Source organism: Manihot esculenta, chromosome 3 (assembly GCF_001659605.2).
Source record: "Manihot esculenta cultivar AM560-2 chromosome 3, M.esculenta_v8, whole genome shotgun sequence".
NCBI lineage: Eukaryota > Viridiplantae > Streptophyta > Magnoliopsida > Malpighiales > Euphorbiaceae > Manihot > Manihot esculenta.
Genome location: NC_035163.2, coordinates 28579606 through 28591997, shown reverse-complemented (window position 1 = coordinate 28591997; position 12392 = coordinate 28579606). Strand labels below are relative to the sequence as shown.

At 36.2% G+C, this 12392-nt stretch overlaps 2 protein-coding genes across 3 annotated transcripts; both read left to right on the top strand.

The window, feature by feature from the left end:
* The first annotated feature begins 254 nt into the window (after window positions 1–254).
* LOC110612006 (glutamyl-tRNA(Gln) amidotransferase subunit B, chloroplastic/mitochondrial) lies at window positions 255–9675 on the top strand. 2 transcript variants are annotated; one of them, XM_021752622.2, is made up of 10 exons: window positions 255–411; window positions 873–1562; window positions 1877–2086; window positions 6911–7051; window positions 7165–7368; window positions 7798–7995; window positions 8373–8441; window positions 8935–9051; window positions 9131–9221; window positions 9306–9675. In XM_021752622.2, the coding sequence occupies exons 2-9, from the start codon at window positions 930–932 to the stop codon at window positions 9209–9211; spliced, it is 1653 nt and encodes a 550-aa protein (XP_021608314.1). In that variant the 5' UTR covers window positions 255–411; window positions 873–929; the 3' UTR covers window positions 9212–9221; window positions 9306–9675. The 2 variants fall into 2 exon arrangements, with proteins under 2 accessions (XP_021608314.1, XP_021608315.1); XM_021752623.1 differs by having other exon boundaries at window positions 410–499.
* A 139-nt stretch (window positions 9676–9814) lies between these two features.
* On the top strand, window positions 9815–11483 carry LOC110612298. Its single transcript, XM_021753045.2, has 2 exons — window positions 9815–11065; window positions 11162–11483. Exons 1-2 carry the CDS (start codon window positions 10644–10646, stop codon window positions 11319–11321), a joined length of 582 nt encoding a protein of 193 aa, XP_021608737.1. The 5' UTR covers window positions 9815–10643; the 3' UTR covers window positions 11322–11483.
* Window positions 11484–12392: the final 909 nt, after the last annotated feature.

Here is a 12392-nt window from a genome sequence, read left to right as displayed (position 1 = left end):
TTAAAATAATAATATTTTTTAATAATTAAATTTTATTTTTATATTTAAAAAATATTTACTATATATATTTTAATTTTATAGTAATTAAAATATTAAATTTTAATATTTTAAATTAAAAAATATTTAACCCTTAAAATTTAAGAATTTATTTACCAAAAAAATTGAATTTGACTTGTATTCAACTTATTCCCATTAAAAAATTTATCTTTAATCATTCATCCCAATCTTGAAGAATTCAGGATAAACTTGTTTCTTTGGTTCAGCTCGAGCCCGAAACTGAACCGGGGTAACTGACTAATTCGAACCGGCCTTACTTCAGTTGGTCCGAGTTCGCCGTTCAAAATCCAAAGCGAAGCGGATGATTTTCGGTAGGCTCTTTTTCGTCCTAGCGTTACTTTGCCCCCAAAACAGGTTCTTTTCTCTTCACTGTTTCAGTTCTTTCTTCCTTTGTGCATTCTTTTACTAATTTTCAGTATTTTTACGTAGGAACGCTTTATGGGTACCATAAGAATCCCCTATTTAGTGTTTACGTTGTTTATAGAATTGTATTTGCTCATTTTCAAGTGTTTTGAGCTTGAATTGTCTCTGGTTTGCGATAATTTTAGCTGATATATTCATTGTAAATTCGGCTCTTTTACTTGTTTTCAGTGTTTTTGATTTTCTTGTTTTTCCATTGTTTATTTGGTTATACTTGCTCATTGTCAAGTTGTTTTGAGCCAGATTTGTCATCTGGGTATCTTATAATTTTAGCTCTTGTGTTCAAAGTAAATTCAAAGTTTTGAACTTTGTATAAGTTAGTGTCCTTCTCTCCATTTTTATGATTATTTTCTTGGCAATGACTGTTTACTTATTACCCCTTTGATGTTTTGCAGAGCCAGCTGTTGAATTGTTGGTTTCTACTCTCTAAATTGGCGTAAATAAGCGATAATATGGCTTCCACATTGTTCAGACACATTCAAACCCAACCTCTATTGCTATATCCCTCTGCATTCTTTAGGAGAAAGAATTTTGCTTTCTACTGCACTGTGAAAAACACCACGCAAAGTCAAACAGCTAGTCGAGAAAACCAGCGGAGTCCGCAAATTAAAGTTTCACCACAAAAGCAGTCCAAAAACCTTGATAAACTCACAAAAGATTACGAGGCAATCATTGGTATAGAAACCCATGTCCAACTCTCTACTTTAACCAAGGCCTTCTGCGGCTGCCCATATAACTATGGGGCTCCGCCAAATTCCAGTATCTGTCCCATATGCATGGGTTTGCCTGGTGCTTTACCGGTGTTGAATTCTAAAGTAATTGAATTTGCTGTGAGATTAGGCCTTGCACTTAATTGCAAGCTGTCTTTGAACTCAAAGTTTGATAGAAAACAATACTTTTACCCTGACCTTCCAAAGGGATACCAGATATCTCAGTTTGATGTACCAATTGCAACCGGTGGTTACATTGATTTAGATCTCCCTGTGGAATTTGGGGGTGGACATAGAAAGTTTGGCATTACCAGGGTTCACATGGAAGAGGATGCAGGAAAGCTGCTGCATTCAGGAAATGGAAGTTACTCACAGGAAATTACTTGTTCTCTAGTTTGCATTAACATTCTTAACTTCTTGCTATGTATGATGATATTTGGTTTCACTTTGCTTGAATGTATAATTGTTATCTGGTTCCCTGGCAGTGCTTTTTTTATGATCTAATATATTTCATGTACTGGTTCTGTGATTGTTGGTTAAGATTTATTAACAACACTATTTGTGGGGTTTTCATATCAGTTGATTGAGGGAATTTTCAGTGTTATTTAAGAATCTTTGTTTCTAAGATGTGGTAAAAGATTTAAGCTACATAGTGATGGGTTCTTGACAATGTTTATCATCTTTTGCAGGTTGATCTGAATAGGGCTGGGGTACCATTGCTTGAGATTGTTTCTGAACCTGATATGAGAAATGGTATTGAAGCTGCAGAATATGCAGCAGAACTACAGAGGGTGGTTAGGTATTTGGGAGTGAGCAATGGCAATATGCAGGAAGGTTCTCTTCGCTGTGATGTGAATGTCTCAATTCGACCAAATGGGCAACCAGAGTTTGGAACAAAGGTGAGTTACTTCTATTTAAGCAACTCAAGGAAATGGCTGGGTGGTTTTTAGTGTTTCAGAGATCAAAAGTGGAATGCTCCAAGTGATTATAATTTCCTCTTAAAGAAGTTTATGTTTTCATCATGAATTGGCATGAATTGTAATTTATACTGCTAAAGTAGGTTCAGTACATTTGTAAAGTATGTAAATTTTCAGCCTGCTTTAAAAGTGTGAATTTTTCGAGTCCCTTTTGAAACTTTGATGAAAGGAAGAAAAAGAGAGCAGAAGATTTGAGAGAAAATACTTGATTATTCCCCTCAAGCCAATTAGGGTATATATACTACTTACAAGAGTACACATTAGGTAAGAAAATAAATTAATTCCCTAATTATAGTCTAATCATATCCCAATCATATCACACAATCATATCCCTAATTATCACTACAAATCTAGGCTATTTACAGAAATAATCTCAACACTCCCCCTCAGGCTGGAGCGTACATATCATATGCTCCAAGCTTGTTACAAATATACTCAATTCGTGGTCCTCGAAGTGATTTTGTGAAAACATCAGCTAGCTGATCATTTGAGTTGACAAAGCTAGTAGAAATGCATCCGGACTCAATCTTTTGCCTAATAAAATGACAATCCACCTCTATATGCTTCGTCCTCTCATGAAAAACTAGATTTGATGCAATATGGAGGGCAGCTTGATTATCACATATCAACTTCATTTGGCCAATATCACTATATTTCAATTCCTTAAGGAGCTACTTCAACCAGATGAGTTCGCATGTTGCTAAAGCCATAGCTCGATATTCTGCTTCTGCATTTGATCTTGCAACCACACTCTGTTTTTTACTTTTCCAGGATATGAGATTCCCTCCAATCATAATGCAATATCCTGAAGTAGATCGTCTATCTGAAGGGGAACCTGCCCAATCTGCATCAGAATAACCAACAATTTGTGAGTGACCCTTGTCCTCATAGAGTAGACCCTGTCCTGGAGCTCCTTTGATATATCTAAGAATGCGAATGACTGCATCCCAATGACTACTGTATGGAGTTTAAAAAAATTGACTAACCACACTTACAGCAAAGGAAATATCTGGTTGTGTGATAGTGAGATAATTGAGCTTGCCGACTAATCTTCTATATCTAGTAGGATCTTCAAGTGGCTCCCCCTGTTCAGGAACAAGCTTAACATTTGGATCCATGGGAGTGTCCACATGTCTACAGTCTAACATGCCTGTTTCTTCCAATATATCCAAAGCATATTTCCGTTGAGAAATTGCAATACCTGTTTTAGACTGTGCCACTTCAATTCCCAAGAAATATTTCAGTTTCCCCAAATCTTTAGTTTGGAAATGACTGAACAAATGTTGCTTAAGCTGAGAGATTCCATCATGATCATTTCCTGTAATGACAATGTAATGACAATATCATCAACATAGACCACCAAGTAGATGCATCTATCACCATTATAACGAAAAAATACGGAATGATCAGAATTACTTCGAGACATTCCAAATTGTTGAACTGCAGTGCTAAATCGTCCAAATCATGCTCTTGGAGACTGTTTTAGCCCATACAAAAAGCGCCCCGAAGACGACATACTAAGCCTGATTCCCCCTGAGCAACAAACCCTGGAGGTTACTCCATATAAACTTCTTCAGCGAGCTCTCCATGAAGAAAGACATTTTTAATATCCAGTTGATGCAGGGTCCAGTGATTAATTGCAGCCAATGAGATAAGGAGGCGAACAGAAGCTATTTTGGCTACGGGAGAGAAAGTATCACTGTAATCAAGCCCAAAAATCTGTGTGTAACCTTTAGCTACAAGGCGAGCTTTAAGGCGATCAATTTTGCCATCAGGTCCCACCTTAACTGTGTAAACCCATCGACAACCAACAATAGACTTACCGGGTGGTAAGGATACCAGTTCCCAAGTTCCATTGTTATGCAGAACAGTCATTTTCTCAACCATGGCATTACACCAACCATGATGATCTAATGCTTCTCTAACTGTCTTGGGTATGGAGACAGCAGACACAACAGAGACAAAAGTATAATAGGAAGGAGACAAACGATGGTAACTCACAAAATTATAAATGGGATGAGGATTTCAGGAAGAGCGAATACCTTTTCGAAGAGCAAGAGGAGGAGTAGCTGCTGTAGTTGAAGGCATGACCGAAGTAGGTGATGACGGAACGGGAGGTGAGTCATTAGAAGTACCTGCATTAGGGAGAGAAATGTCATTGTTATTAGCAGATGGGTGAGACCGACGTGTATAGACCTGAAGAGGTGGCATAGGAGTGAGAGATGGACACACTTGCGGCAAAGAAGAAATAGGAGCCGGAGGTACAGGCAAAGCGCTAGAGACAAAAGTTTTGTGTGTTGGACTAGAAGAAAAGTAAGGAGAGGTTTCAAAAAAGGTGACATTTGCGGATACAAAATATCTGTTAGTAGTAGGATCATAACATTTGTAACCTTTTTGAAGCCGTGAATAGCCAAGAAAGACACATTTAACTGATTTGGGTTGGAGTTTATCTTTGCCAGGAGTATGATCATGAACAAAGCATATACATTCGAAAACACGCAGAGACAACTGGGTGGTATTCTGGTTAGGAAATAGGCCAAAATGAGGACTTTGATGCTGCAAAATAGAGGAAGGCATTCGGTTAATCAAGTAACAGGCGGTAAGGACAGCTTCCCCCCAAAAACGCAACGGCACATTGTGATGTAGGAGTAAAGTGCGGGCTGTTTCAATTAAATGCCGATTTTTCCGTTCGGCAACTCCATTTTGTTGTGGAGTATAAGAGCAAGAAGTTTGGTGAGCAATACCCTGAGTAGACAAGAAATTAGTAAATGAAGAAGATAAATATTCTCTTGCATTATCACTTCGCAGTATCTTAATGCTAACACCAAATTGATTATGGATTTCAGCATATAGGGAACAAATCAGAGCGATTCTTCATCAGAAAAAGCCAAGTGCAACGAGAATAGTTATCAATAAAGGTAACAAAATATTGAAATCCCAGAGTTGTACTAACCCGACTTGGACCCCAAATATCTGAATGAACAATGTCAAACATAGAACTAGCCCTATTATTGATTCGCTTGGGAAAAGAAGCTCGAGTTTGCTTCCCGAGTTGACAAGACTCACATCCTAAAGAAGGCAAGGAAGAGAGGCCAAGAACCAATTTTTGTAACTTGTTCAGACTTGGATGTCCCCAATGACTATGAATGAGTTCAGCGGAGGTGGAAGACACAAAAGCAATTGGAGAGTTAGAAGTGGAAAAATAGTACAATCCTTGTGACTCATATCCTGCTCCAATCATCTTTCCAGTACTCCGGTCCTGCACAACCACAAATTCAGTAGTAAAAATGACTGAACAGTGAAGATCTTTAGTCAATTTGCTAATAGAGATTAGGCTGTATGGACAGTCTGGAGTAAATAAAACATTAGTCAAGATAATAGAAGGAATGAGATATACGTTACCGATCCCTTTAACTTGAGTTTGTGAACCATTAGTTAATGTGACTTTAGATGGTGTGGAAGGTAAAACAAGAGTAGAGAAAAGAGAGGGATTACCAGAGATATGATCAGAAGCATCAGAGTCGAGGATCCATAAACCAATGGGTAAAGACTTGGTTAGATAAGTAAAATAATTACCAGAATGGACAATATTTGATTGGGCCATGGAGACTGAATCTGAATCTGTATTGAGGGTGTTTTGATTCTCAGATATGTCGAGAGAGATTCTGAAACAACAAGAGACCGAGTAGGGACCCGAATCTGCAAAAAGGAGCCGAATCTTCCAAAAAGAACGCCTGTGAACAGTAAATCTGACGACCACACCTACTGGGCTTTGATCGCCGGCGCCGGGTAGAGCTGGGAGAAGAATCGCTGGCATGAAACGGTCGCCAGAAAGTGGGGCATGCGTCCGCACGTGGGTGAAAGACGTGTGAAGGCGAGCTGATCTGATGACCGAACCTACTGGGCTTTGGTCGCTGGCGCCGGGCAAAGCTGGGAGAAGAATCGCCGGTGTGAAACGGTCGCCGGAAAGTGGTGCACGCGCCGGCGCGTGGCCGGAAACAGTTCTGTGCGAGGTGGCGCGTGGAGGCGCATCTGGAGGTGGTGCTTCGCCGGAAAGTAGATCAGAGGCCGGCGTGGAGAATGGGCTGGGTGGTGAGACTAACTGATTTCCAGAAAGTCACCAAAGCAAAATGTCAGATCTGCAACTCAAAGGTGAACCAAATTTCTTGACTCTGATACCATGAAACTTTGATGAAAGGAAGAAAAAGAGAGCAGAAGATTTGAGAGAAAATACTTGATTATTCCCCTCAAGCCAATTGGGGTATATATACTACTTACAGGGGTACACACTAGGTAAGAAAATAAATTAATTCCCTAATTATAGCCTAATCATATCCCAATCATATCACACAATCATATCCCTAATTACCACTACAAATCTAGGCTATTTACAGAAATAATCTCAACACCAATTAAGAAAATGTAAGTAATTACCAGACATAGTTAGTTGTTTTTCATATATTTTTTATCTTACATGCACACTCACAAATCCATACATACTTGAAAACTCTCTCTCTGTTATTTAATAGATTGAAGGGTATCCAGAGCTGCCCTATTTGACATAAGTGCTACTTTTACCATTGTGCTTGCCTAATTTAGAGGACTATTGGACTTTCCTCTTAAGAGTATTTACTTCTTCTGACTGTGGCTTTCCTTTTGTGCACTTTTTGTGAAGCTGAATCAATGATGTTATACCTGGTGTATAATATGTAGATGCTGATATTTGATTTTATGTTGCTTTGGCAGGTTGAGATAAAAAATTTAAACTCATTTTCATCAATTAATAGGGCCATTGATTTTGAGATATCAAGGCAAGTACACCTCCACAGTCAAGGCCAAGGTGATTCAATTGTACAAGAAACTAGACTTTGGGAAGAAGGTTCTCAGGTTAATACGATTACCATTTTCTTTCTAGTTCAACCAGTTATATATATATACACACACACATATATGCATATTCTAGCCCATCAATTGTAACTCCTTACCCTTTCTCTGTCTAGAAAACAGTTTCAATGAGGAAAAAGGAGGGGCTTTCTGATTATCGATATTTTCCGGAACCGGACCTCCCAGAAGTTATTATCACAAAAGATTATGTTGATAGTATCCAGAATTCTTTGCCAGAACTCCCAGAAATGAAGCGACGGAGGTATGAGAGCATGGGCCTGAGCATGCAGGATGTTCTTTTCCTTGCAAATGACATAAGTGTAAGTCCTCATCATAATATTATTTGCATCCATAATTTGTTTTCATCTATTTATGGATAACTGTTAGAAGTTATGAAAAAAAGTTATGCTAGCTTAGGGACACTAAGAAATAATTTAGTCTGTTCCCTTAACTCTCTAGAATTTCATTATGATGACATTTTCGCGTGAACTTTGTTATAGAAACCTCAGTATTGATTAACATATAGCAATCGTGGAGTTAAGATGGGAACTGTTAGTCTCAGGCCTTCTGCATGCTTGGCAAGTGGCACACAATTTTCTGGCATCTTTGATATCTTACTCTGAAGCAACCTTCAATAAATGTTTATTGCCTTCTGAATTCTCATGGTTATTGAAATGTGATGTTTCCTGAAAAGGTATCATGCTAGAATGATCTGATTGGGATTTTCAATCTCTGAATGAATGCTTTAGGTTGCAGATTTTTTTGATGCAACCATTGCAAAGGGTGCTGATGTGAAGCTGGCTACCAACTGGATAATGGGTGATATTGCTGCCTACATGAAAAATGAAAAAGTGTCTATAAATGAGATCAAACTTACCCCTCAAGAGCTAGCTGAGCTGATTGCATCAATTAAAGGTGGCACTATTAGTGGAAAGATAGGAAAAGAGGTAAAAGCTTGCTTCAGTGTCAATCAATGTATTCAACATAACATCCTATTATCCCATTTCATTGCTGCAATATACTTCTTTTGCTTTAGCTTTATTTTTCATTTTCTTCAGGTTGAAGCATCCTGGTTAGTCACATGAATTATTTTTGCATCTCGCCATTTCTCTACATGATAGTAATAAAAGATATGCAGCAAATTACCTTGCAAATGCCAAATTTTAGTTTTTCTTTTCTTTTCAGTGGGTCTTGTGAAGTATAAGAGACATAATTTAAAACATTCTAGAAGTGCAGTTAAAAAAGGCTAAATGTGGAAGTGGACCTTGTATTCTCTATGTCATTCTCTCTATGATTCATAAAAATTCTCTTTTGTTAATTGAAGATATTGTTTGAGCTCATAGCCAAAGGCGGAACTGTCAAGGGACTGATAAAAGAAAAGGACCTTGTTCAGGCAAGTTATTTTTTTCTCCGGTAACCTATTTTCAAATGCATATTTGAGTTTTTTCTGTAGTAACCTAATAGTTTCTATTAGTTTATCAATATTTGCTTCTAAGTTGTATATAAATTGGTGACTAATAATATAAACTGGAAACTCAGATGCTTGGCATTTCGATTTATTTTCAGACCTTGTTGTGGAACAAACTGATCATATTGAAGCTTTTCTTCTATATTCTTTGAGTGTAAGTTATCATGTCTGCTGAAAGGCTTGTATTCAGGTTCATTATTTCAAAACAAGCTTTAGTGAGCAGCTTGTTTTAATGAACCCAACATGTCTGTAAGTTTGAGATAGTTATTCTTTGTTTCCATTTAGTGCTGAGGTACAGTGGAGATGATCAATGCAAAAAAAAAAAAAAATTCAAATTGTTGAGAAAATTGCATAGAACATGATGAGATGAAAATTGTGAGCCTAATTACAGGTCTCTTATGTTTTTCAAACATAGCAGATTGTGGATCCTGCAGAAATTGAGAAATTGGTGGATGTAGTACTGTCCGAGAATCCAAAGCAGTTGGAACAATACCGTGCAGGCAAAACTAAGCTGCAAGGTTATTTTGCAGGCCAGGTTTGAAATTTCACTTCATTCATGTTAATTTTCCCCTTGTTTATTTATAGACTATCTTGACCAGTGAACTTATTTCTAGGTGATGAAAGTATCAAAAGGTAAGGCAAATCCAGCGCTTCTCAACAAGATCCTTGTAGAAAAATTAAATGCCAAAAGTTGAAACTTCGCATGTGGGTATCTTCTTAAGAGATTTGTTTCTCAAAACGTACATGTATCATGTTAGATCATAAAAACTGGGTGTTTCATTGGTGTAGCTGGAGAACATTAATCTTGACCTGCTAGTGGGAAGCCACTGCTGATCCATGGCTTGATTTTGTTGATTGCAAGCAATGTAAAAATTTTTAGCTTGTGAGCCATTATCTTAACAGGAGAAGTAAATTTCAAAACACAAGCAGACGTTGACAGCATCTTGTTATTGTTTAATAAGTGGTAAGGAACATCACTTAATACAGAGACAGAGGCAGTTGGGATTTGCCTGTAATTTTATTTTGCTGTTAAAAGTCAACATTGAGCTGCAGTTTCTTGTTATGCACTCAAATGAATTGATGCCATATCAATTTTGTAATCTCTTTCCTTTTAGATACTTTCCATGTTAAATTATTTGAGGTGTTTTACTTTAGTTAATCACTAGGCTCTGTTTATGGAAAATTATTCCTTATATACACCCGTCCAATATAATTTTGATACGTAATAATTTTGATACGTAATTTAAAATTAAAAGAAATATTATCGAAAATATGGTGAGATTTATATATTAATATGAAATTGTAATATACAAATCAAATTGTATATTCTGGTGCGTCTAAAAATTTTCCCCGTTTTAGTGGGTAAGTTTTCTGAGTCTTTTGCTGAGATTAATGAAGACCGAGCATTGGTAATGCATACAGAGAAGATGACCCTCTATTTGAAGGAGGGACTTTAAAGATGAAATTTTTTTTTCCCTTCCCATCTAGTGTTTCTTGCTCAAGCCTAGAATATCCAAACTGGTCTTTTTCTTTTTCTGCTCTGAATATTCACATTTCAACATCTGTAATTTAAATAATTACAAATTATCACTAAAATAAACACAATAATAATGCATTTTTCTTTTATATCCAATAAAAACTAGTTTACAACTTAATCAAATCATCTGTTATATTAGTAGTGGGAACTTTGCTAGTTGCTAAAAATGGTATATAGCTGAAGTTTTGTACACCAAAAGAAAAAAAAATCCATTTTCTTTATCCTAATTTAATAAAATTAAAAAAGAATTAGATTTTGTTTTTCCTTCCCTATAATTAAGCCTGTCCAATAGCTGTCCAAGTTAGGTTCATTCATGGGTATTGACCAAGTCACAGGGTTGAGGGTTGCAGAAACACAAAGAACCTCCAGATTTAGCAAGAGACAACAAAGCACAAACTTGTCTCCCAAATTTAGCAAAAAATAAAGAATGCTCATATCTTGTCAATAACAAAATCATAATATGCAGATCACATTTTTTAACAGACCATTTTTCAATCTCAAGTTTAAACCCCCTAGCTTGGTCTGTGGTGGGTGGTGGGAGTGGCGACGAGGACCGTGATCATTCATGGTCATAGCAACAGCCACAGACCATGGGAAGTGAAACCGCACCCGCGAGAAAGGTAATAGTTTTGGCTGATCCAACCCGCGAATCGGCGGTTGCACTTCAATATGCTCTTTCTAATGTAGTTCTTGAGAATGATGAGCTCATACTTCTCCATGTGGAGAGTCCCAATTCTTGGAGGAAGAACACATTGTCATTCCTTAGAAGATCTAGTCTTCCTTCCCACTATGTTCCAAACTTGGAAGGAGGAGATATTGATTTTCTTGAGGCAATGAAGCAGGTGTGTGAGGTTGCTCAGCCCGGAATCCGAATCCGCAAAGAGAAGATGCAAATGGAAGCCAAGGTAAAGGACAAAGACAAGGCTAATGCCATTCTCGTTAGATGCAACACATTAGGAGTTGATGCAGTCATTATTGGACAACGTCGAAGTCTCTCCAGTGCATTGCTTGGGTGAGTTTTCATAATCCTTAATCATTCTATGAGTAAAAACTTATAAAATTTTTGGAGATTTAATTCTATATTGTTTGTGAATTGTGCATACAACAGCATCAAAAGGCCAGGGAGCGCAGGACTGAAGGCCTTTGACATGGCAGAGTATTTGATTGAGAACAGCAATTGCAACTGTGTTGGAGTTCAGAAAAAAGGCCAAAATGCAGGCTATCTCATCAACACAAAAACCCAGAAAAATTTCTGGCTTCTTGCTTAATTAATGATCCAATCATCCCATTCCCCACCCTACCTACTAGCTTTTTAAATGTTTCATCATCATCAGCTCCAATTTGTAGCCAGTTGCAGATGATGATTAATCATCAGTTTGTTTATTGAGATGACATAATCCAAAATCTATGTTACTGCTTTAAATTTGCTATTTCTTCCATTCACATGAACTTTTCCTTACATTCTTGTTTTTTTCCATCTCTTCTTAGTTATCAAGTGATACTATATCTGGGTTTGTCCCAGTTATCAGGGAATTTGAATTTGAGATGGAGATTCAATTTTAATGCAGTTACTATCAGATTAAATTCGTGAATGTGAAAATTTTTTGATAATTTTTTTTAGTGATTATTGTTTCGATGAATAATAATAAATCCAATATGCAGCTTTTGAATGGATAAGGATTAGGGAGAGCACTTGATATGAATATGATATATAAATAAAAATAAAAGTATAGTGCTCAAATTAACATTATTACAAAGTGATAAAGGTTTTGCAATCAATTAGTCATGTTCATAAAGTAACATCTCTCCTCGTCACCTTTGAAACAGACAGAAAGTTTTCTCTAAACAAAGTGTCAGAATTTTATTTTATTTTTTTTAAAGATTTTTGAAGGTGAAGTTATGCGACTTTCTTTCTTTCTTTATTATTATAAAAAAAATATCATTTTACCCATTATTACTTTAAAGTTTATTGTTTCATTTGTATTAAAATACTGTTTTATAGTAACGGATCATTAATAAATGGTGTTAATGTTTAGAAATTATTAAAAAATATTGATTTGTTAAATAAAATATAATTATTAATTAAAATTTATTTTTATTTTAAAAATTATAATTCAATTTGTGTAAATTTTACATTAATATTTTCTAATAAAATCTAAAAATTATCGTTCTTTATTAACTGCACTTTAAAGTGTTATTTTGATATAACTGAATTATAGAATTTAAAGTGAAAAATTGATATTTTTTTTATTTATTATTATTATTATTATTATTATTATTATTATTGATGTTGCTGAGATTAGTTTGATAACATGGTCGGAATGGACTTTTACTATGAT